Genomic DNA, 22602 nt, shown 5'->3' with positions numbered 1-22602 from the left:
AAAGTGGATTGTGTGGGGGTGGTCTTGAAAGTTCAACTTGCATTGAACAAGGAACTCATCACATGACCCCTCAGAGAATGGTCCACTCAGTCTGATGGTAGACCAGCACAAGTCCAACAGCAGTTGGAGTGGAGAAGGTTCATAACTGACAGAGGATGAGCAGAGTTGATGTGGAATGAGTGAATAACTGGCAGGCATTGCCCACATTGATAATTGCCATCTCATACATCCTCACTACAATGAATTCCACTACATAGGAGCTATTTACAGGATCTAGATGCATTGTTTACTTCCAGGGAAAGGATCTAATCCATCCAGGAAGAACTTGGTGTAGGGAATAGGTACTCCCTACTAAAGAGTTTTAATTGTTTTATCTTTTCTACTGCATTTTTTGCTTTGACTTACATTAGTGATACTTAACCTACCTTTTTGGCGCATTTTTGGTAGCTTAGTCAACAATTTTTGCGCACTAGTGTAGGCCTACAGCACACAATAACAAAAAAGTGGAAACCAGACAGTGAGATAGTGAGAATCAAAGACTGCAATCAAAAGACAGGCACAAGCCCTCTTTGAGGCACTCCTAGATGACCTCCAGATGCAATTATTCACTCATTCCACCATTCCATTCATTTTGCCCAAATTCAATCCCTTCCTTCAGCTCTTTTCACTGTTCCAAGTTCAGAGCTCCTCTGGGTCAAACTGGACCCATCCTGTCTTCCCCTAGGAGTCCCCTCTCTCCTAGAGTCCATTCACTACATAACCTACATCAGTATAACTAGCCTCATATTGTTTCTTTTAGCATTTACTTAACTATGTTTCTTGCCTCAGGGCAATGGGGAGGACACCTTAGCATCCAAAAGCTCCAATATTGCTTCCAAGGGTAAAGTGGTGCTGAAGTGTGCACTATGTCACCATGACCATCCCCCTGCTGGTCTCACCAGTAGTCAATTTGTTGGATCACAGGTGTGTTTAGTTCAGACTCCACCACTAGTGTTTAGTTTATGTACTCTGTCAGGAGATGGGTCATGAGAAACCTTTACCAATGGTTACTCATGACATTGAGAATGCAAATCAAAAAATGTCGATTGTAGGACTTATCCCTGCTCCCATGCAAACCACCACAGGTGCTGTGGGCTTCACAAACACAGCCATGTCCAAGGTAGATGCCTTAGATGCCACTTATCTCCAGCCTTTCTGCATTTTCCATATAGTTGTCAATGGCATGTACAAATACTATAATTGTAATGCAAAAGATTGTGACCCTCATAAGCATAAGAAAAAATCCCACATCCTGGGGTGCCCAGAGGGCAGGTGTATATCATGTAAGTGTGGGTATGCACTCAGCATTTTGAACTCTGTTAAACTTGAAACTATATAGACAGGGTTCAAACTCATTAAACTGTCCCAACTGATGAAAATGAAACCAGAGCTAGGATTGAACCAGCAACCTCCTAGGTATCAACATGGTGCTCTAACCACCGAGCTATATGGTTTGGGTACTAGTGTCAGTAGTTTGGGGGGTTGGACCACTACTGTGGGAATAAATTTCCATGAAGAGTAATGTACAGAATGTGTTATGCTAAGACTGAAGTCAAGGCATAGGTTGAGCTCAGTCACAGACTATGGTTTCTACCTAGCAGACAGCTGAGGTAACCTCTGTAAATGACAGAGGATTTGGCAATGCTGGTGAGAGTGGTCCAGGATAGGGACACTGAGGGCAAAGTTCTAAGGAATGCTGCATATGATTGAGCAGCTCAAGTCTGGGGTTCCAGGACTTGAGCTGGCAGTCTAAATACTACAAAGAAAGCAGATCATGAGGCATCTGCATGTAATGAGCTAACTATGCCATTGGTTGAACAATGACAACACATGTCCTAAGCATGTTATGAGACACTAATGCTAGTGATGGAAACAGAGGGCTGTTGGATCAATGAGAAGATGGCCAAGAAAGGAAGTAAGTCTAACAGAGCAAAAATGAGGCAAACACAAGGTGAAAACAGGGGTGAAATGTAACATTACCCCCCTTCTAAGTGTTGAAGTCCCCAACTTCAACTATTCTCTGCAAGGCTCTCCAGTCATATTGCTGATGGCAGAGTCATCAAAGTCAAAGTCAAAGTCATACAAATTGTTGTCCTCACTCCTGACAAGGGTATGATCATCTACCAATGCAGAGGTAGAAATTCTTTCTTGTAAGGGGTGGTGAGGGTGTATAGATGGACACTGGGCCTGTGTATGCCCAGGATGAGTGGTGTGACAAAGGGGGAACTCATAGAGGTTACAGTTAACCCTGACATGCCTGAGATGATGGCAGATGTAACATGCTTGATGAGAGTGTCGTGTCATACACCAAAGGTGTTTGGTGAGGTGGACATGGGTACTGCTGATGAATGGAGATGAAGACTATAGCCCTCATGCATAGAACAACTCCCAGGAACATTGGCAGTCATCCTTTGCACAAGAATGAGTTGTCAATGCCAAAGAAAAGAAGGAAGCAAGTTAAGTGCCAATAAAAAATTCATAAGTGCCCATGTATGGCATTCCAGTTTTCAACATATCTCCACCATTTCTGCAGATACCAACACCATTCCCACACTTGCTTATAGCGCTCAGCCACATGATCCTACCTTCCAAAATTGGAAAGGATCTGCACACTCCACATGTTTCTACAGCACTCCCTCCAAAAGACACTCATTTTGCTAATTCTTCTGATATGGCCCCCTCCACATCAATCATTTTGCTTGTCCCCTTTTCTAGGGACCATGGCTATGTATATCTACCAGGAGTTCCTACCAGCTTCTGTCCTGAAGCATCCTGGTACACCCCATCCTTGTCTGCCCCCTCTCAGCCCATCCAGCTTGGACAGCACATTCTTTTTGTCAGTATGACCTCTAGGAGGATGTTCTTTGGTCACCTCAGGTCTGTCATTCACTTAGAAAGGTCTTATGTGGTCATTTCAGTCTCCCCAGTCCAAGCAGCATATGAATGCTTCCTCCCTGCCCCCTGCAATGTCTTCATACCAATCTCATCCATCATCCTTCCAAAATTGTGACAGCTACAGTATAATCTACTGTTCTCCACTCTCCCTGATCACATCCATGATGAGTATGATGTACATCTTGCCTTCCTACTGCAAGATACAGCAGAAGATGCTCCCCCTTCATCCTCTCTTCCAACAGAGCCTCATTCATGAAGTTTTTATTTGCTTCACTGAGAGGACAGTTGGGGGGGAAAGTTGTGATCCCCTATGCTCCTGTCACCACACAGATCCCCAAAGCTTGACCCCTGTTGACATCTGACTCACCCTGTCCCTTTTTGGATGTACTATATTGGCATCAGATCAGTGCTGCCTCTCTGTCATCCCACTTTGGCCTGGAAGTGATCTCTTTGAGATGTGACATGCACAGCCTCCCCCTAATGCAATTCCAGTGTGCTTTCCCAGTTTCTGACAATGCTTGACTCATACTTTGACATTCTAACTGTCCTTGACTCACCTATTGCCAATACTTACCAATCTTTTGACTTTGCTTACTGATTCTTCACTTTTTGGCTTACTTATCCTTACCAATGCTCACCAATGCTTTCTAAGACAATTACCCACCACATACATTCCTTACTTATCAGTTACCAATTGCTTACCAAGTGTTTGCACCTTGTTTTCCATATGCAATGCCCCTGTACTGTATATAAATCACTGTACTTAGATAGCTGAAGAAGAAGCTGTCAGAGAGCCCCTCTTGCTCACATTTTTCATCATCTCTCAGTAATTCATTCATCAGCTTCAATAGTTGAGACTTTATTAAGGGTCTAACTATCATCTACTTCACCTATTATCATCTATCATCAATATACTTCACTCCAAGTCTTCCCTGAGCTCAGTGCAGCTCAGAACATTGAATTAAGTTGTCATCCATCCTTCTGTAGGCTGACAGCAGTCTACCCTATTGCTTCTTTTCCCATTCCTGCTCCTTCTTTGTCAGGAGCACCCCCAACCCTCAGCACTCATCTTTGAGTGTTGTAGCTCATAAAAACCCACCCAGATAACAGGTTCCACCATCTAGGTACTGCATAGGCACACCACCACTCACTTTCATTGTCTTTTGTGTTGGTTTTGGTTGGTTTTCACCACTGAACCACACCTTGACTCACAGTGGGTTGGATGGTGTTAAAGGGACATCAGCCCTAAACTCACTAAGAGTTGGGGAAGGCAGCAATTGGGCAAGGGTCTCAACTCTACTCATAGTGAGGGTGAGTTCAGCAGCAGAGATGCCAAAGGCAATTTCAGGGTCAACCACAGAGGGTGACAATGAGCCATGAGACTCAGAAGGTTGCAGATTAGGGCCTGAAAGGCAACAGGCACAGGGTCTGTCTGCTCTAAGAAGAGAAACAGAGGATTGGGAGGACAATGGTGACAATACTGGAGGAGAGGGTGAAATGGAGGAAACTGGGGCAGAAGTTGCAGTCAAGGGTCTTTGAGACCCAGGAGGAGGGGGAGTGATCAACATGGGGTGTTGATGGATGTTATAAATGAGGTCTGTGCCTCCAAGGATATCAAAGAGTCTGAGGAGCAGGGGAACCTGCTCATGGGAAATCTCATTTAAGATGGTTCTGGTGGGGGACAGAATAGGGTTCTGTCAATTGATGTAGTGGGAAAGTTCTTCAAGCCAAAGGGCTTGGATGGTTGCATGGTAAACTAGGTCAAGAGGGGAATCCTCATTGACTTCATGATAAATGGTGCCAATGACAGCAGGGTCAGCAACGAAGAGACAATAGGAGTTTATCATCTGGGTGCTGGCAGGCTGTCATTGATGATGACCAAAGGGGGTATGACAATGAGAGGGTTCACAAGGGTAGGTGAAACAACAAGGGGGCATTTCAAAAGTGATAGTTCTGATGGTGCAGGAGGAGCTTCAAATGGATTGTTTCTGAGGGGGGAAATCCTTAGGGAAACATGCCTTATATGCAGAGAGCATATCATCCACATGTTCAAGGTGTGATTCTTTTTGCCATGAGTATTTGGAAGAAGGGTAACCCTTCCATGTGATTAAAAAGGTGTGTCCACAGCTGGACCTTTTATCACCAACTTTTGCCTCAGCTTCATATTCTTCTTCCTCATTGACAAGGTCAGGTTGTGGAGCCAGGAAGCTCAGTCCATGAACATCATTTTTGTGATAGGGAGATAAGAGGGAAGCATGGAACACATTGTGTATCTTCCATCATGCAGGGATCACAAGGCAATAGGTGATCAGGGATAGGATGTCAGAGATCAAGAAGGGTCCTTCCCTTTTGGGGGAAAACTTTCTATTTTCATAGGAATACTTTAGGTTTCATGCTTCTAACCAAACCTTGTTGCCTTTCTGGAATGGGGTGAAGGGTCAAGAAGAGTGGTCTTTCATTGTTTTTCTGGCTAGATCATGGGCTGCAAGGGCTTCTTCTCTAGCTATTTGGAGTTCCTCAAGTCTAGACTTGGCAGCAGGGAGGTGGGTTTTGACAATCAGGGACAGAAAGGGTTTTGGTTCATAGCCATACATGAGGTAAAATGGTGATTGGTGGGTAACAGAGTGGGGATGCTGATTGTGTGCAAACTCCACCATTGGCAGGTTATCCACCCAGAGAGTGGGATCATTCTGGCAAAATATGCATAGGTATGTTTCAACCTCTTGGTTAATGCATTCAGTTTCTCCATCAGTCTGTGGGTGATATGCAGTGGAGAGGGAAAGAGAATATCCCAAAATGGATGCAAGTTCCTTTGCAAGTGCTGAGCAAACCAAGGGCCTTGATTGGAGATGATTTTGTCATACAATCTGAAGTGGGAGTAGACCTTTTTGAAAAAGAGGGCTGCAACATCAACCACAGAGGCAGCTTTCTTTATGGGTGCTAAAATTACCCCCTTAGTAAGCCCATGGTCTACCATGACCAAGAGGGAATCATATCCCTTGGAAAGGGGTAGGTCAGTAACCAGATCACAAGAGATCTGTTAGAAGGGGCAGGTTGAGGTCAAGGGGAGGGGTTGCCAGGTGTGTGTTTACTTTATTTTGCTGGCATGCAGCACAGCCTCCTACATATTTTCAGACAAAGGATGCAAGTCCTGGCCACCAAAACCCAGAAGAGATGAGTTGTTGGGTTTTTAAGACACCGGGTGTCCTGTGGAGGGGTGATCATGGTGGTTGGACACAATGGTCTGCCAGAGGGACTTTCTGAGAAGGCTATTTCTGGGGTTAGCCTTCTTGGCTCCTTCCACCAGTTTTCTGAGTGCCATTATAAAGTGGGCACAGATGGTTTCTTCCTCTGGTTCTTTGTAATCCATGAATTTGTTTATCCCTTTCTTTTCAACAGGGGATACAAGGTTCACAGTGGGCTCTTCAATAGGGACAGAAGAGATGTTTCAAGACAGATCTTTTGACCTGTTGGTTTTCCCATCAATGGAGAGGGTTCCCATTCTCCAATTGACAATGAGGTTGTTCTCTTGTAACCAAGGGAGGCCAAGAATCATGTTTTCTGACCCACAGTTTATGATGTGGAAGGACTGATGAATAAGTGCCTTTGATCTTAAAGTAGAGGGTAGCAGAAAACAAGATCTTTCCCTTGGAATTCTGGGATCCATCTGCATTTTTGGCAAGGATGGGTTTGGAAAGTTGTTGAGTGGGTATCCTATGCTTTCACATGAAACTTTAATCAATGCAGGATATTTCTGCACTGGAGTCAACCAGTGCAGTAGTGTTGATGACTTTTCCAGTTTTTTCTGATGTGTAAAGGGAAACAAGGATTTGCATAGTACAATCTGGAGTAGAAGATACTAGTACAGGAACAACAGAAATAGAACTGTCCCTTCTACTGGGAACATCTGGCATCAACACAGAGTCCTCTTCTAATAATCCTTTCCTAACACCCTAGCAATATTGACTAAGGCAATGGAAGGTCCAGCAACTCTCTCTTTGTTGTTGCTTTCTTCAACTTCAACAATCTTTCTTATCTTTTTGACCTTCTTCTGAGGGGTCTTTCCTTTGTCTGGACATTCTCAAGAGAGATGTCCTTTGTTTCTACAACCAAAATATCTTCCTTCTTTGATGTGTCAGTCCCTTTCTTCTCTGGAGAGTCTCACTCCATCCATGTCCATAGCATTTGGATCTTTTTCTTCTGAGAGGTTATTCTTTAGGTAGAACATCCTCTTTTCCTTTTGCCCAAAAAGTTCATTTACTTTCCTCCATTTGGCATCAAACTTTTGTGCCTGTTTATACCATTTGTCAATTTTAGTGGGGGTGGTCTCCATCATGTGGATGCAGTTCATGATGAACAGTTTAAGTCCTTGAGAGAAGAACTCAATCAAGTTAACATCCTGGGTGATGGTGGAATCAGTGGTGGCAGTGCAGAAGTTGGTGATATATTGTTCCACCAAATCTTTCTGTTTGAGAGTATGCAATTTTGCAGTTGTGACACCAGTGGAGTTAGGGGAGGTAAATGAGGCTTTGAAAGCTGTCACAAAATCAGGAAATGTCCCAAAACTGGGGGGATTCTTTTCCAGAGATGTCTTCTGGAAGGTTGCTGCCCAGGAGTGAGCAACCCCTTTCTTCATTTATGACAGTGCATAAACCACCTGTTTGGTGTTAGTGTCATAAACTTCTTCATTTACCATGAGATAAGTCTGGACTGAGAACAGCCAGTTCATGGCATTCTTCTGGTCACTGTCAAAATCAGATGGAGCACCAATCTTCAACTCAGTGGCCTTGACAGTGGTGGTGCTGGTCATTGCCTTCAATGATGAACTGGACATCATATTCTGCAATGGGGGCAGCAGTGCAGGAAATGTGGAAGGGGTAGGTACAGGTGGGAGAGGAGTACCAAGTGATGCAAGAGATTGGGTGAAGAGATTTGAGAGGCTACCTGAGGTAAAGCCTCCATCCAGTTGTTCAGGTTTGTTGGAGGAGGTGTTAGTGACAGGGCTCTCCTGTTCTTCATCAGATGATGATTCTTCTCATGTGGGTTGCAATGGCACCAAATGTCAGTTGTTTTGAGGGTTCATGGTGGTACACTAGACAGTGACCTTCAACCAATAGGCTGTGGAGACTTGAGCTTTTGTTATGCTAAGACTGAAGTCAAGGCATAGGTTGAGCTCAGTCACAGACTATGGTTTCTACCTAGCAAATGGCTGAGGTAACCTCTGTAAATGACAGAGGATTTGGCAATGCTGGTGAGAGTGGTCCAGGTTAGGGACACTGAGGGTGAAGTTCTGAGGAACACTGCATATGATTGAGCAGCTCAAGTCCAGGGTTCCAGAACTTGAGCTGGCAGTCTAAATACTACAAAGAAAGCAGATCATGAGGTGTCTGCATGTAATGAGCTACAGTAACTACACCATTGGTTGAACAATGACAACACATGTCCTAAGCATGTTATGAGACACTAACACTAGTGATAAAAACAGAGGGCCATTAGATCAATGAGAAGATGGCCAAGAAAGGAAGTAAGTCCAACAGAGCAAAAGCAAGGCAAACACAAGGTGAAAACAGCAGTGAAACATAACAGAATGCACAATCTCCAACACCAACTACATATGTAGTGTCCATACCAAATTGGTCATAGCTCCCCCAGGGCTTGTTAGCAAGCTAGGACCATGATTCTCACATCCCACAGTGACTACTTGGACCAGTTCTTAATCACTAACCTGCTATGCTAATCATCCACTGTCCATAAATTGCTCCAGCACATGTACATAGCATTAACAGGACCACAGTGCCTGACAACAATCTTTTGAATCAGCTTCACAGTATACTGACATAATCAAGTCCATCCAAACCTTATCCACAATCTGGAACAGTGTACAGAAGCCTCCAAAGCATGGTTTTGACAACTCTGAGCCTGAAATGGGCAGGAGAGCTGGATCCTGACATACATACATCATGGCCCTACAGCAGTTGTCAAATGTTCAGGAAAAATCAAAAAGTCAAAATCATATGGTGAGGATTGCTGAAAAGGACCCCAGAGGTAGCTGTCAAGAATGTGATCCAGAATTATGGTAGCCTCTCAGAGTTTTGCCCAGAGGGCTTGGAATTTCTCCCTGACCCTCAGAATTAAATTCTGATGTCACCCTGCTTAGTAATTATGGTACTATAAATTTTCTGCACCATTATTTTCCACCTCAGTCACTACTTTGTGCACTGAGGTGAGTGTACCTATACTTCCATTCATTTACTTGGTACTGATGTAGTGTAGAAGCTCATACCTTTGTTAGGTACTAATATAGTCACTGTTGAGTATGTGTTCTGGGGTTACAGAAGCATCTCAGAGTTTCACCCAGAGGGCTTGGAATTTCTCCCTGACCCTCAGAATTAAATTCCAATGTCACCCCACTTAGTAATTACAGTACTATAAATTTTCTGTATCATTATTTTCCACCTCAGTCACTACCTCATGCACTGAGGTGAGCTTAGCTATACTTCCATTCATTTACATATGTATTTGGTACTGACATAGTGTAGAGACTCATACCTTCGTTGGGTACTAATAAAGCCACTACTTCATGCACTGAGAGACTCATACCTTCATTGGTCACTACTTCATGCACTGAGAAACTCATACCTTCATTAGGTTATGAGCTCCACTCTCATGCTCTAATTCTGAAAGAGTTATTACACAGCAACACTACCCACTATGGCAAATGACAATCATTCCTTACAAGTCCCAACTCTAAATGCAGATGGAAGCAACTGGCTATAGTACAAGGCTCAGGTTGAATGGGCCATCAGTTCAAAAGGGCTGATTGGACACCTGACCAGCTTGGATGTGAAACCAGAGGACCCCTCAGCAGGAAAAGACTCCTCCTGGAAACCCACAGCCACAGAGCAAAAACTTGTCAGTGAATACCCAGAAAAACTCTGGCAATGGGCAAAGGATGACAGATATTGTACCTTTGTTAGCAGCCCTAGTACATGCATCCTGTAACGAATTAGTAGTCCTCTCAACTAGTAAATGACTCTCAGCAGAACAGCATTTTTTCTGTTATGCCTCAAGCTGCCTCCCTACCATTTCTGGTCAAATGACACATACATCTTTGCATGTCTTGGGTTTCAGATGGTTGCCATCACCATCATCACTGTTTGGGTGGTGGTCTGGGTCATTCACCATCCATGGAAGGGGAGGCTGCTGGTCTAGAAGAGTTCTGCAGTGTCATCACTGTGTTCTGATTGCCTTCTTGTGTGTTTCCTTTGTCTCATTCCCATGTTGCCCCCTGTACAGTATATTTGATATATTTCATCTCCATCACCTGCTCCACCTCCTCACTGTGCATGTCTGATTGTGCAGCCAGTTTGGGCCTTGTCCCCTTCACTACTCAGCCATAGTGAATCATTTCTATTTCATTGCTTACTGTCTGCAGTGACTAGCTACTTACAGAGTTATTGTGCACCCTCCCAGGGAGGTATATAACTAGAAGTACAATATTCTGTAACCTCAGTTTTTTGCTACTGTGCAACTCTCCTCAAATATACTCTCTCTCTTCTCATTTCCTTTGCATCAGGTGTACACTCCTAACAGAAGGAATCTATTGAAGTCAGGGTTAGCAGGGAAGCCATAGGGGTTATGATAAGTTCAGCCTGTGAAGTGTCCCTCCATCCTTCATGCCTAGTCCATTTGACAAAGTCACTGCATCAGAACATAACATTTTCCACAGTGTGACAGCTGCCACAGCATCACACAGTAGCAGCACAGAGTGAACTTAGATACAAAATGCAGCTCTACATAGCACTGAAACTGCTACACTAATGTATGAGACTAGTATCAGTATCTTAGCTTGAGTAGATGCTAACAATACCATTTTTGTGCCCATATTTAGAGGTCTGGACTAGACCAGACTTCAAATCAGCAAACAGAGTTTTTCCCACAGTGTGATAGTTGTATGAATTCATTATGAAATGTACTAGAGCTACCTCTGGGGTCCTTTTCAGCAATCCCTGCTGTGCAATTCTGATTTTCTGATTTTCCCAAAACATTTGAAAACTGCTGTAACAGATGAAGAACATGTGGGATGGTTGAGAAGAGAGGGGAGTGAAAGTGAAAGTGAAAGTGAAAGTAAAAGCCCCTGCCTATTAAGACTTGAATGAGGAAGGAGAGGATGATAGTGTAGATACATGGATGAAATCAAAACATATGAAGGATTATGAAAACAGGTATATGAGATACTGAGGATGAACTGAGTATCATGTTCACTTTTCTTCTCCAGTTTTACACCTTCCTCTTTAGGCAGCCCCTTTCGGGATGAACAATACTTGCCTCAAGCACTCATCTAGTCTTTCAGTAAATGAACTCTCAGATGCTCCCATGGACTGAGGGTGGCTGCTTTTTGCATTTTTCTTATTGTTGCTCTCACAATATTCTTGCCCTTCCACCTTCCAAAACCATATATTGAGAGGTAAGCATTCCACTTCTTCTTTCACCACCATGGGCTGGTGGATGAAAATCCCAGATCTAAAGGTAATGGAATCCTCCTGGGGTTACACATGTTTTGGGTACTGCTCAGAGTTAGTTCTTCTGTTGTTTAATTGAGTTTTGTCCTACCCAGCAGTTGATAATTAAGTGGTTCTACATGGGTCTGTTGGTAGACCTACCCACACTCACCTTCAGCATCATTTTTGCAAGGGAGGAAACAAGCCACCATATAAGATTAACTCTAGGAGCAAGAGCATCAGTAAACCAAAAACATGAACATGAACAAATTTGCAGGAGTCCATCAATGATCAGCATATATGGTAGGCACCTATGTAGTGTATTGATGTGTATATCTTGGTGTAAGCAGGAAGTGAGGGGAGCAACCATCTTGGTACGTACGTGGTAAAACAAACAAAGCATGAACAAAGGACACGAAGCACTTAGGTAGGTTGAAGGCTATGCGAGCACGTATTAATGTGAAGAGGAAAGACAATATCACAAGAGACTGCGAGATCCAGACATGAAAGGCACAAGGAAACGGAACAAGCAGAACAAGGAAGTTGGAGCCATCCCTGTTTCCATGCATATCAACAACCGAGACGACAAAGCCGAGTGTAAATGAACAGAAATCATCGCATGAAAACGACCGTGCAATGCGGGCGGAACAAAAAGCAAAACGGATCGATTATGACTCTTCATCGCACCCCGCCCAGAGTAGTCAAGCCCGTCTAGGACAAAAAGAGGAGAGCAAAAAAAAAACATCGGAGTCGTGCACGTCCGGACTGTCGCATCACATGTGGATCATCAACCGAGACGTAGTGATCAGCACACGACGCAGCATTTCCATCCCCCACCAGCAGAATCCCCATGAGAGCCCATGCCGCTCCTTCCACTGCTCTTCCTCCTATGGTGCAACGCCGATGGCACACCCTCACGCATGAGCATGCTCGCACGGGTCGCAGCTTCAAACACGTCGTCGACGCCCTCGATTTTCAGTGCCGAACACTCCTTATACGCACGAGCGCCGATTTCATTCGCAACTCGCTCTGCCTGCGCACGTGAGACATAGTTACCGATATCAGGGGAGTCAGGAGGCGGCCGTAGGTCGGCCTTGCACCCAACAAGAAGAATTGGGATCGTCGGTCCACATATACTACGTACTTCTTCGATCCACTGCCGTGTGCGAATGCAGTTGTCCGTGGCAAGATATTCGGCAAACAATGACCGTCCACGAGTTGTAATTGAGATACCGGCATCGCCCGATTAGATCCCATTCGAGAACGCTGAGAAAGGCACAGTCGTACCTTGACGGTGACGTTGTCCAGTGAATCCGGCGTGTCGATAGCAAATGCAATGAGGATGACGTGTGACTTGGAATATGACAACGGTCGTAAACGCTACAAAAGTAGTGTGAGTAAGACCATTGATAAGAACATGCGAAAATAGATAAGAAAACGGGACCAAACGAAGTGGAGTGATGGTCCCGGATACTATCGGCAGTAATTGAGGGAATGACAGACACTCACTTCGTACTCTTCCTGTCCGCTGCACGCAGCACATGACACAGAGCATGAGTCTAAAAAAATGCCCCTGAGAATAAAAAGATGACACGAACGCAGTGTCCCAAAGCGCCAGTTGCACCGGTTTGCCGTCTAACCTGATCTCCGCAACATAATTCTCGAATATGGCTGTACATAACAGACACGGATCCAATGCCAGGGGAATAGCCAATGATGTGGCGATGACGTAGGCACGTACGCACCGAAAGACGGCGGCAAGTGCAAAAGAGGAAAGCAACACCACAAAATCAGGCTTCTCTCACAACATGGCTGGGTATCAAAAGGAAATCCTTACTCGGTTGCTGTGTATCGGGCAGACCCAGGGGCATGGATCAGCTCCGTTGGAACAGGAGAAAACGGTACTCACGTATTCTTTTGGGAACTCGCCAAGCGCAAACGAGCAAAGAAGGGAGGTCTTGCCGCATGCACCTGTCTCGGGCCATACATGGGTGGCGTCATGCATGTTCACATCCGTAGCCGTATGCGTTCGGAGTACAAGAAACCGAGTGCCCGAAAGGCCGAGTGACCGGGATCGAGTAGAAGGTCAGCAGTTAGTGAAACGCACTTCAACATACCGCCTCCAGAAGCAAAGGGCGAGGTGGACTTACCGTCACCGACAATGACCAACTTCCTACGAATCTGATATGCACAGACAATGGAAGTGTAGACACATCAGAAACTCGTCTGACGAGACAAGGGAAAGAACAGGGGAGCACGTACGGGGACTTGTGACGACATTACGTTCTTGAACTCAATTCAAACTTCGTCTCCTGGGCAATGATAATAGGAAGGATAGAAGAAGAGGCTGTCGACGCAGAGCTTATACAGATCGAAAAAAACGAAATCCTGTTCTTGGTCAGTGAACGAAGAGACGAGTCCGAAACGCCATGCCTTGGGGTGACCTTGGGCACGTATGACCTAAGGGTCAGTAATGACGACAATTACAAGTGAAAATGGTAATGAAACAGAAATGAGTCGTATTGACTTGCACTCGTCAACGACGCCAATGCGACGGTGGTGGACGGCGAAGAAGAGAAAACAGAGCAAGCGAGAGTGGCCTTGCCGAATCGCAGCAGGTCCATATGATACCACTAGTATTACGTAATGGACCTTTCATAGCCTCGCCCTCGGATTCGGTTCAGGACTGTCACCGGCACTCAAATAAAGCACTTTGCATATCAACTACATAGATACAGGACGGAACCAACGAAGAACAGTCAAAAGACCACCAAATTACTGGTTGCGGTATATCTCCTAGACGCTCGAGTCAGCGAAGCTGTGTGGGTGCAACGGCCGCATAGAACAAACCTTAATCTCCTTCTCGAAATGTTGTGCAACCTTGGTTCGCTGCAGCTTCTGAGCAGCCGTTACAAGCCCATTCTCGGGGGTCCATTCCTCCGCAGTCAAGATGACAGCCTCGAGCGTTTCCATAGACTTGAGGCCGTTCTTCTTTCCCACCGCATTGCACTCTCTCAAGACCAATTCTTGCACCGCCTTGTTGTGGCATAACTCTGACAGAGGGGCACTCGCGTCGACGCCATTCAACTTGCTCTCGAGTGTATGTCTTAGGTTTAACTCATGCGGAATAAGGATCGCGATAGGCTGCTTCGCTTCTGCGGAAGCATATACGCAAATGTTGGCCTACGATGTTGCAAGACCTGTACACGGTCTCAAGTTGCTCCAACGCGATGTACTGCCAAGCCACGTCAACTAGGATTCACAGGTCCTTGCAAGGAAAGCGTACCTCTCCACCCTGAAGTTTCACAAGGTTTTTGATACTGGAAAAAGATGCCGTCAACGCCTGGTTCGCACCCCTGCCGTCATAGGCAATACTTACCGGTCAATCAAAGATAACGTGCCGTCAGGGTTCCACTGGCCAACATCACCTGTCCGCAGCCAGCCGTCCTTGGTGAATATGTTCTCGTCGTTATTGAGGTCCGGTCGCTTATAATAACCTTTGGTCACCGCGGGTCCCCTGATACAAACTTCGCCTTGAGGTGGATTGTTGGTAGACTTGTACCCAGCTTCTGGCACATCCCGTAACTTGATCTCAATGGAAGGCGAAGGCAAGCCGACAGAACCATATTGCTGCAATTCGGGGGGAAGGATAGCGCACATAGCACAGGATTCCGTCATACCATAACCTGTGCATTCAACTCTATCAGTACGCATCCTGACTAATCACTACCAGAACCACTTACCTTGAAGCATAGTAACAAGAGCAACACACAAGAACTCTTGTGTCTCCTTACTCAGGGCAGCGCCACCACTCAACGCAAGACGCAACCGCCCACCCGTTGCAGCTCGAACACTGCTGAACACCACAGAATCCGCAACTTGGCTCAAAATTGGTATCCGAGACCTCTTCAAGGCGTAACCGAGGTTGAACAGATTCTTCTTAACCAGGCCACCCGCATTCACCTTGGCGATGATACCCTTCTGAATCGCTTCCCAGACAGCTGGAACGCCCACCATGATAGTAGGCCGGAAGGTGACGAGGTCACCCTTGCATTTCCGAACGGACGCGTCAGTGAGCGTCTTGACACGACCATAGCCGGTCTTCATGCCTGCGGTGAATAGAGTGGCTTCAACGACGTATTCCATGATATGAGCCAAGGGGAGATATGCAAGGAAAGAGTCGTCCGAGCGTAAGTGGTGTCCAAGCAAATGGAACACTCCACCGATAGCAGATACGACATTTGCATGTGTAAGAACAACACCCTTTGGTGCACCGGTGGTTCCACTGGTATACATGATCAGAGCCATATCGTCCTTTGCAGGTTTCCTGCTCTCGAGGGCATCGGCGGGTTGAGCCTTGCCTACTTCACGAAGATCGTCAATAGAAACGACGACCACGTTCTCACGCGCGTTACGGATATCGTCAAGCAGAGATGCGTCGGGTTCCCCGTCGTAGACCACCAACCTCACAGAAGGGGTGTTCTGAACCACACGCGCCAATGTGGGGAAAAGGTCTGCGTTGGTAAAAATGCCAACACAATTCGGCTCGTTAAGGGAATGTGTCAGCCCGCTCTCCCCAAGGGTATCATATGCCGTAGCCACGGGCGTAGCAATGGTAGTACACGCGTGGGACATGAGTTGCCAGTTGGCGCTGTGGAAAGATCAGCGCCACCTTTCCAATGGAAGGACTAAGCGACTCACCTTGTCTGCGCGTAGATGTTGAAGACGTTGTCCTTTTGTATTCCATAGTGCAGCAGTCCACGAGCGAGTTCCAAGATTCGCTCTCTGACCTCGATGAACGAGAGGTACTGGTAATCACTAAGCTCGAAATACTTCCACTTCTTCTTTTCTGTTATTTCCTTGCCAGCGACGACCTTCTTGACCTCCTTTTCCTCCTCGTGAATGGAAACGATGTTTCTCCAACCTAAGGCCTCCTTGGTACCGTGTGTCCGTGCAGCGTACGCAATGACATCGGGTACAACGTCGATGCCTTCGAACGGCTGCGTAATGAGTCTGTCCGCAGTAATTGCGACGCGCCGTACGTCTTGCCCATCGTCCGAAGGTACTACTACAGAACCCTTACCGAAGTAGTTGCGTTGGAATGTCATTATGGTTGTTACGAAGGTTGAGGGAGGTGATGTGGAGACCGACTCGGCTGAAGTCTAGTAGCTGTTCGGGCGAGGACACATTCTATTGCCCCTTCACACGTGACCGGCAGAATCACGTGAAGGGGCACATTTTTAGGGCCGCGTACAAGGCAATTTGGTATTTTACTATAACAAAACTGGTCCAGCCCGGGTTGCATCAATGCATGCACCTCGATAGCCTTTACTGTAAAGAAGGATATAATGACAGGATGCTGCCTCCCCCGACATACTCGCAATACAACCTACCTGCGTAGCTTCTTGTAGCCGCAACTTTGCTCGGCCGTCAACGTTCCGATTGGTGTTATCAGAAGACCCTGGCCTCGGCCCAAGCACTATTCACGATGTCATTTCTCAACCCCACCCCACCCCATCCCTGACCAGCAGGTCGTCAGTCAAGTGGTTGGCACTGACAGAACCTTGTCTCAGCATCACAGCACCAGCATTATTCCCCTGTTCGTCGCTGACGGAGCTGACGTGCAGGTTCCGGTGAAAAGGTACAGTGTGCACATACCCGAAGCTGTGGAACCTGCTTGCAGGACACCTGATGCCAATCTGTGCACAGCTCAATGTCCGTCGGTGCTGCAGCAATGTCAGAGTGCGCCACCATCCCCTCGCCGAACATCTAACTGTATAGTACTTGCCAACCAGCGAAATGTAGTATGTCTCAACATCAGATGCTAGTCGGGCTTTGGCCTTGCAGAAAACTGCTACGTTACCGCGGACGCACCCCTGGACGTACCGATTCAATGCAGCGAAAGACAGCACCCGTCTGAACGAGCAGATGCAAGAGAGGACTCCCAATGGCCGTACCTTAGTGGAAGCAGTGGTCAAAATGTCGTCTAGCTGTCTCACTCCCATACATTTTACTTTGACTTCTTTCGGCGTTGACATCTACCAGATCCTCTCAACCCCATCTATCTCCCAGCCGCGTCGGCAGCTGACAACTCCAAGGACACTCGGCTCGATTCAAGAATACTTACAAAGAAAACAAAGACGATAGACGGCACTCCATGACAGAAACCGCACGCGACCAGCAGCTGAGCGAGTTTTCATACGTACTCCGCAGTTGGCAGCTGACAGCTTCTGCCACGAAGCATGGGCCATCCGGCGGGACACCTACATGTAATCAACAACATTATAACGGTGCTTCCCCGAAGTATTGGGCATGCAAGCTGCAACCCCGAATTGGACATCTCCGGGGATGGTGTAACTCATTGCTCCACACCAAAAGGGGTACCAACAGCTACGCAACCGCATGGCGCTACCCGTTCGGGTTTTGAGCTCCAGAAAGAAGCATGTAAGTTCATACAAACCGTTGCGCCTATCAAAGTGACTTACTCAATACATCTCATATCTGGGCAACACGAGGCATGCCCTGTTGGTGACGTGAGTACCAAGTGCGTAAGTTCCTTTGTACTGAACAAAGTAACTAGTACAAAAGGTCAGCTGGACCGAGATTCCAATTCGGATGGGCAAACTACTTTTCGAAGGACCTCTGGCTGGATACATTCATCGATAACGGGTCTAAACTTCCAGAATGATCTTACCGAGCCACCAAACCCGAACTCTTGATAGCTAGACAAAGTCTAGTGGTGTTAGAACGAGATAAAAAGGGATATTACTACGTCTCGGAGCGCGTAGTGAAAACGGAGGTGGAGCCTCTATTCACAAGCGTAGAGATGTACCCGCGACGCGTAAATTCTGACACTCGACTGTCGATGTAAACCGTACTTAGGTGATACAGCGGCTTTTGGTCGATTGAGTGTGTGTACCTATCCGGCGAATCATGGTCAACGAGGCTTCACTAAAGTTACTGCGCAACGCGTGGGTGGAAGAGACCATTCCTAAAGAAGTGGAATGAGCCACCTCGTGATGGCGGGGTTCATCAGTGAATGGCTGCCGATCTGCAAAGACCAACTGTATCTAGGTCACGCAAGCTAGCTCACCTATTGAAAATGGTGGCGGTAGGACGATCTCAAGCAGAGACAACCATTGAAGGCAAAGTGAGAGCGACCATGTCAGCAGATCAGAATCCCTCGAAAGTTCGTACCTGTCAGCATTTCCGGCTCAAATTTCGTTTCCATACCTACGTATGTTCCAGCCACATGTTCAGTCCGGAAAACTGGTATTCAGGACAGGATGCTACCTCATTCAATTCGCCTTGCACGGGGATTAGTACACCTACCTTGCACAGAATGCGGCCGCATGGCCATTGGTCTGGTACACGTGAACAGATGAGGTAGGTTATGTCTAAGCGATCAGGAGGACCTACCGAGGCCAGCTGCCCAAGCTAGACTAACTCAAGCAGGGAATACCCTGGAGTACCGCCGGAGTGGTAGCCTAAGCTAGGTTGATAAAGTCGAATGTAGGTGTCGATGACATTGACGACGCGTAAAGAGCGGAAAAGAAACGAGTCGGTAGAAAGCACGACTTGTCGAGATCAAAGGGTCTGCCATCCGCAGCGTGCCTCATCAATATTCGTCCCCCCAAGCGCCCCGCTTCTAACGCAGTGATGACGCACGTTGGACCGTGCCCAAGGCAGAAAGATCCCAGATTTACTCACATCATGTCTAATAGTTTTTCCTGTCATCACTAGCAAATATTCGCACACCAGATATATATTCCAACTAAAAGGTGGGCTGCACGAGGCCGAGGGTATCTGGGGGATCAGGTACGGCAGCCCGGGACGGCACCCGTGGACACTGAAAAAGGCAGTCAATTGGTCATCCAGTGGTCATCCAGACAGAATATTTCAGCCAGATGATATGTTACTACGGTTGTGGGGGAATTCGAGCTCATCGGGAAGCCAGAAGTGAAGAAGGCTTCTTCGTCTTCATAAATCATACGCCGATCACAACGTAGGTGGCAGGCTTCTTTGGTGGGTGCATGAGAAAGGCAAGACATTTATACAAAGACCACGTCACGAATCGTAGATGCCAAACGCCACGGCAAGGGGGAAAGTACAATAAGACAGACAGGTAGGTGCAAGGGTGGAGAACATTATCGATGGGCGTGGTGGGTCCGTAAAGTAGCAGCGGGGGGAAAGGAAGCATACAGATTCATATAGGCAAATTACAAGGTCAGACAGGGGCCCCATCCCTGCGAACCAAGGCCCCAGTGACCACCGGACACGTACCACGGAAAATATACATACAGAGAGATACGTACGAAAGCGACAGATCAACACACGTCAGGGATAGCTTTGTGGGGAAAGTTAGGGTCATCAAAAGGCACCGGGTTCGAACAGTGGGACAACCAAGTTGTCTCTGTTGGTGACATCGACACCGCGGAAGTATCCTATTTTCGCACCGGAAAATGTCAGCAAATGAAGCATGACTTTCTACGCGGGTCTTACTTGGGCTTAGATAGTACCACAATACCGTGCCCTGCACGAAGTTCTCGAGCGCGTGCAAGTAACGAGCGAGTTCCTTGTCGACGTCGGCCCCAAACGATGGCAACTTGTTCTTCAATTCAACGTAATCATTCACCCGCTGTGCCAACATTTCCGTAAGGACATCGATGGCCTCCTGTAAGCCAACCTTGCGTTCATTCATTATGCAAAATACCAGATTTTGGTAATCGCCATCAGATTGCTCTTTCTGATGGAAATCCGTTGTCATCGGCAATACGGCCAAGATCCAGACCACACTTACATTAAAAGAACAGAGGTCCTGTAGAAGTGCGATCAGTCGGAACGCAACCAAGGATGAGGTGACGAGATACGAACATTCGGCCACGTCATGAGATCGTTAGTAGCGTCGGACATAGCATGAATAATGGGATTCTCAAAAACTTCGTCTGGTAAGTCCAAGTCCAGAGAGTATTCGACCATAGCTACAAGTCAGGCCGGGTCAGCTGCAAAGGGGGAGACGAAGGGGTCTGAATCCCACCTTCAACCATCGCCCCTCCGATGGTAGCCCGTCTCATGAGGATGAATTCGTCAACAGTGGGAATGCGATCCTGTGATCGGTTTCGTGACTGCGTTACTTGTGAACTGCTCCATTCTTCCCAGGCACGGATGAATCTAAAATGATGTCTCAGATGTTAGGTTAGGTAAGAGGAATAGTTGAATGAATACCGTTTGTACGCGCCATGTGTAGACGTTTCGCGGAAGCGTTCAAGAAGACTGGCAAGGAGATAGATTACGTCATGGATACAACATAACACCCTGAGTACGCACTCATAAAACATAGCAGCATATGGATATTCGGGACGTGGAGCACCAGGCTCATCCACGACGCGAACGGAGATGTCGTGACCAGCTTTGACGTCATCGGGCCTTGATTGGAGGTCCCCTTCGTCAGACAGATCATCCGTCTGGATGACGCTTGGTCAGTCATGGATGTAGCAAGGGGTCTTTAGCACGTACAGAGAAAGCCCAGAAGAAAAATTTGAGGCAGGTGACGAGGTGTTTCAGATCCGCGTCAGGGAAACTTAGGGCAGCGAAGAGATCAAATTTGCCGTAGTTGAGGAACTTAGACTTCTTTCTGTCATCGTACAAACCAATGCTGAAGGAAGAAAGAGTCACTTTCATGCAGGATGGGGAACTGCTAATTGAAACAACCAACCTGTTGAACCAAACCCGCGCTTCCCGGTCTGCCTCTGCCTGGTGAGGATTGACTCTGAGTTCACATACACGACCCGTAATGGCGGCAAGGTCCTGCAGACAGAATTGCGATGGAAGGGCAGAGGAGATCATGGCGACTTTGAGACAAGGCAGAGGGAAACACAATAGTACAGCTCAGACTCGCTGAGAGGAGGGGATGCTTGGGTGACACTTGGCACGGAGGGGGAAGCACCCGGGACCTACTTATTCAAATCTGAACAGAGGGGATGTCGTATCCGAGGTAATCCTGTAGAAAGAACGATTATTATAAAAGACATAAATTGGGGAAACGACGCCCACCAACTGATCGCGTACAAGGTAGTACCTTGAACATCATGACACATTACACACGTGAGGGAAGACCAAGAACACCGCGTTTTTTTTCGTCCTAGTAGGCGAATTTCGTTGTTATCTAGACAGCGACCAAAAAGTCATATCCTTACCTAGATGGCGGTGCGTCATGGCTTAAGATGGATCAATTAGCCAGATTGCGATCTGGAATCCAAACCATCCCATCATGGACTCGCAGGATCGACGATTGTTTCCATGTGAATCTTGATCAGTGCGAAGTTCCGGAGCGGCGTCCTCTTCCAAAATGGATGTGAGCTTGTTTCACTTGCCCATTGAGAGGCTCGAGGACATAGTAACACACGGTGTCTAGAAAATTTCGCAATAACATGTTTCCGGGTAAAGAGAAGTTCGCTGGGATGAGCACCCGACACGGCCGCGGGTTGAGCGGTCGCAACCTCGGCGAACACGAGGCTGTAACGTGCTGTCAACGTGATGGCCTAACCGACCATTGGCGAGGGATTCTTCGCAATAATCCAAGCCGTGATGGACCGAAAAGGTGGTGGATGGGCGCGGTTGCATGGATATGAGTACGCATCAGATCTTCGACCGTATGAGCTGTGCGTGGCGTCAGTCGGTATGTATTTTCCGCCGCCTTCTGCAAAAATGGATGGCTTTTCCAGGTAAAAGAAGTCCGCATCAAGGCTTATTTGCGATATCTTGACATGTCTGCACCGGTGCACAACACGCTTTGTTTGTTCGTCAAAACATTCGTTCCGCCGGGACCCAAACTACGTACACAACTTTCGCGGACATCCATCGATTGCCACACAGATTGACAGTATTTCTCCTAATAGCTGTCTCGCGTATACATACTATATATTATCTAGGGTCCTCGCACAGGGCAGCGTGGTTAAACTGAGCTGTCATTGCCGCAGGGACTCTGACTGACGATTTAGCTATACAAGGTTAATTTTCTCCAGACACTCGTTGAACGTGTATGCCTGTACTTAGTACTATTCCTCGACTTACTCCATTCGTCTTTGTGCCCTGCCCGTCTGCCCTGTCTCGCTTAGGTGTCATTGTTGATGAGCCAGCAACCACTTACCGTTCGTCAATACCCATC

At 46.9% G+C, this 22602-nt stretch overlaps 4 protein-coding genes and 1 non-coding gene across 5 annotated transcripts; 1 reads left to right on the top strand and 4 right to left on the bottom strand.

Annotated features, from left to right (window-relative positions):
- Positions 1–1420: 1420 nt before the first annotated feature.
- Positions 1421–1493, bottom strand: F5J12DRAFT_t115. The gene has a single exon. It is a non-coding gene; the product is annotated as a tRNA-Ile (tRNA).
- A 10747-nt stretch (positions 1494–12240) lies between these two features.
- Positions 12241–13715, bottom strand: F5J12DRAFT_905732 (ras family-domain-containing protein; the record flags this gene model as incomplete). Its single annotated transcript, XM_051748699.1, has 7 exons — positions 12241–12591; positions 12723–12815; positions 12945–12963; positions 13034–13106; positions 13341–13406; positions 13586–13616; positions 13698–13715. The coding sequence occupies 7 exons, from the start codon at positions 13713–13715 to the stop codon at positions 12241–12243; spliced, it is 651 nt and encodes a 216-aa protein (XP_051599697.1).
- Positions 13716–14128: 413 nt separating this feature from the next.
- F5J12DRAFT_833120 (uncharacterized protein) lies at positions 14129–16457 on the bottom strand. The gene is made up of 7 exons (XM_051745801.1): positions 16137–16457; positions 15179–16086; positions 14815–15121; positions 14722–14755; positions 14623–14670; positions 14286–14582; positions 14129–14231 (listed from the first exon to the last, which is right to left on the bottom strand). Exons 2-7 carry the CDS (start codon positions 16068–16070, stop codon positions 14211–14213), a joined length of 1599 nt encoding a protein of 532 aa, XP_051599696.1. The 5' UTR covers positions 16071–16086; positions 16137–16457; the 3' UTR covers positions 14129–14210.
- Positions 16458–17677: 1220 nt separating this feature from the next.
- F5J12DRAFT_939931 (uncharacterized protein) lies at positions 17678–19781 on the top strand (the record flags this gene model as incomplete). Its single annotated transcript, XM_051749671.1, has 5 exons — positions 17678–17879; positions 18158–18302; positions 18510–18599; positions 18684–18821; positions 19197–19781. The coding sequence occupies 5 exons, from the start codon at positions 17678–17680 to the stop codon at positions 19396–19398; spliced, it is 777 nt and encodes a 258-aa protein (XP_051599695.1). The 3' UTR covers positions 19399–19781.
- A 24-nt stretch (positions 19782–19805) lies between these two features.
- Positions 19806–21281, bottom strand: F5J12DRAFT_905730 (terpenoid synthase; the record flags this gene model as incomplete). The annotated part of the gene is made up of 9 exons (XM_051748698.1): positions 19806–19879; positions 19938–20181; positions 20236–20253; positions 20310–20416; positions 20473–20606; positions 20661–20708; positions 20763–20899; positions 20952–21090; positions 21151–21281. 9 exons carry the CDS (start codon positions 21279–21281, stop codon positions 19806–19808), a joined length of 1032 nt encoding a protein of 343 aa, XP_051599694.1.
- Positions 21282–22602: the final 1321 nt, after the last annotated feature.

Source organism: Pisolithus orientalis (assembly GCF_024613125.1).
Source record: "Pisolithus orientalis strain OTSU chromosome Unknown F5J12scaffold_15, whole genome shotgun sequence".
Taxonomy (NCBI): Eukaryota; Fungi; Basidiomycota; class Agaricomycetes; order Boletales; family Pisolithaceae; genus Pisolithus; species Pisolithus orientalis.
Note: the sequence above shows the minus strand (reverse complement) of the source record. Positions and strands in the feature narration are given on the sequence as shown.

Excerpts from the sequence above, each read along its gene's own strand:
- F5J12DRAFT_833120 (XM_051745801.1), bottom strand. The coding sequence starts at position 16,070 with ATGTCCCACGCGTGTACTACCATTGCTACGCCCGTGGCTACGGCATAT. Across the intron at positions 14,671-14,721 it reads TGAAACTTCAGGGTGGAGAG|TACATCGCGTTGGAGCAACT; the intron begins GTACGCTTTCCT and ends GTGGCTTGGCAG. Across the intron at positions 14,232-14,285 it reads ATTTCGAGAAGGAGATTAAG|GAGATATACCGCAACCAGTA; the intron begins GTTTGTTCTATG and ends TCGAGCGTCTAG.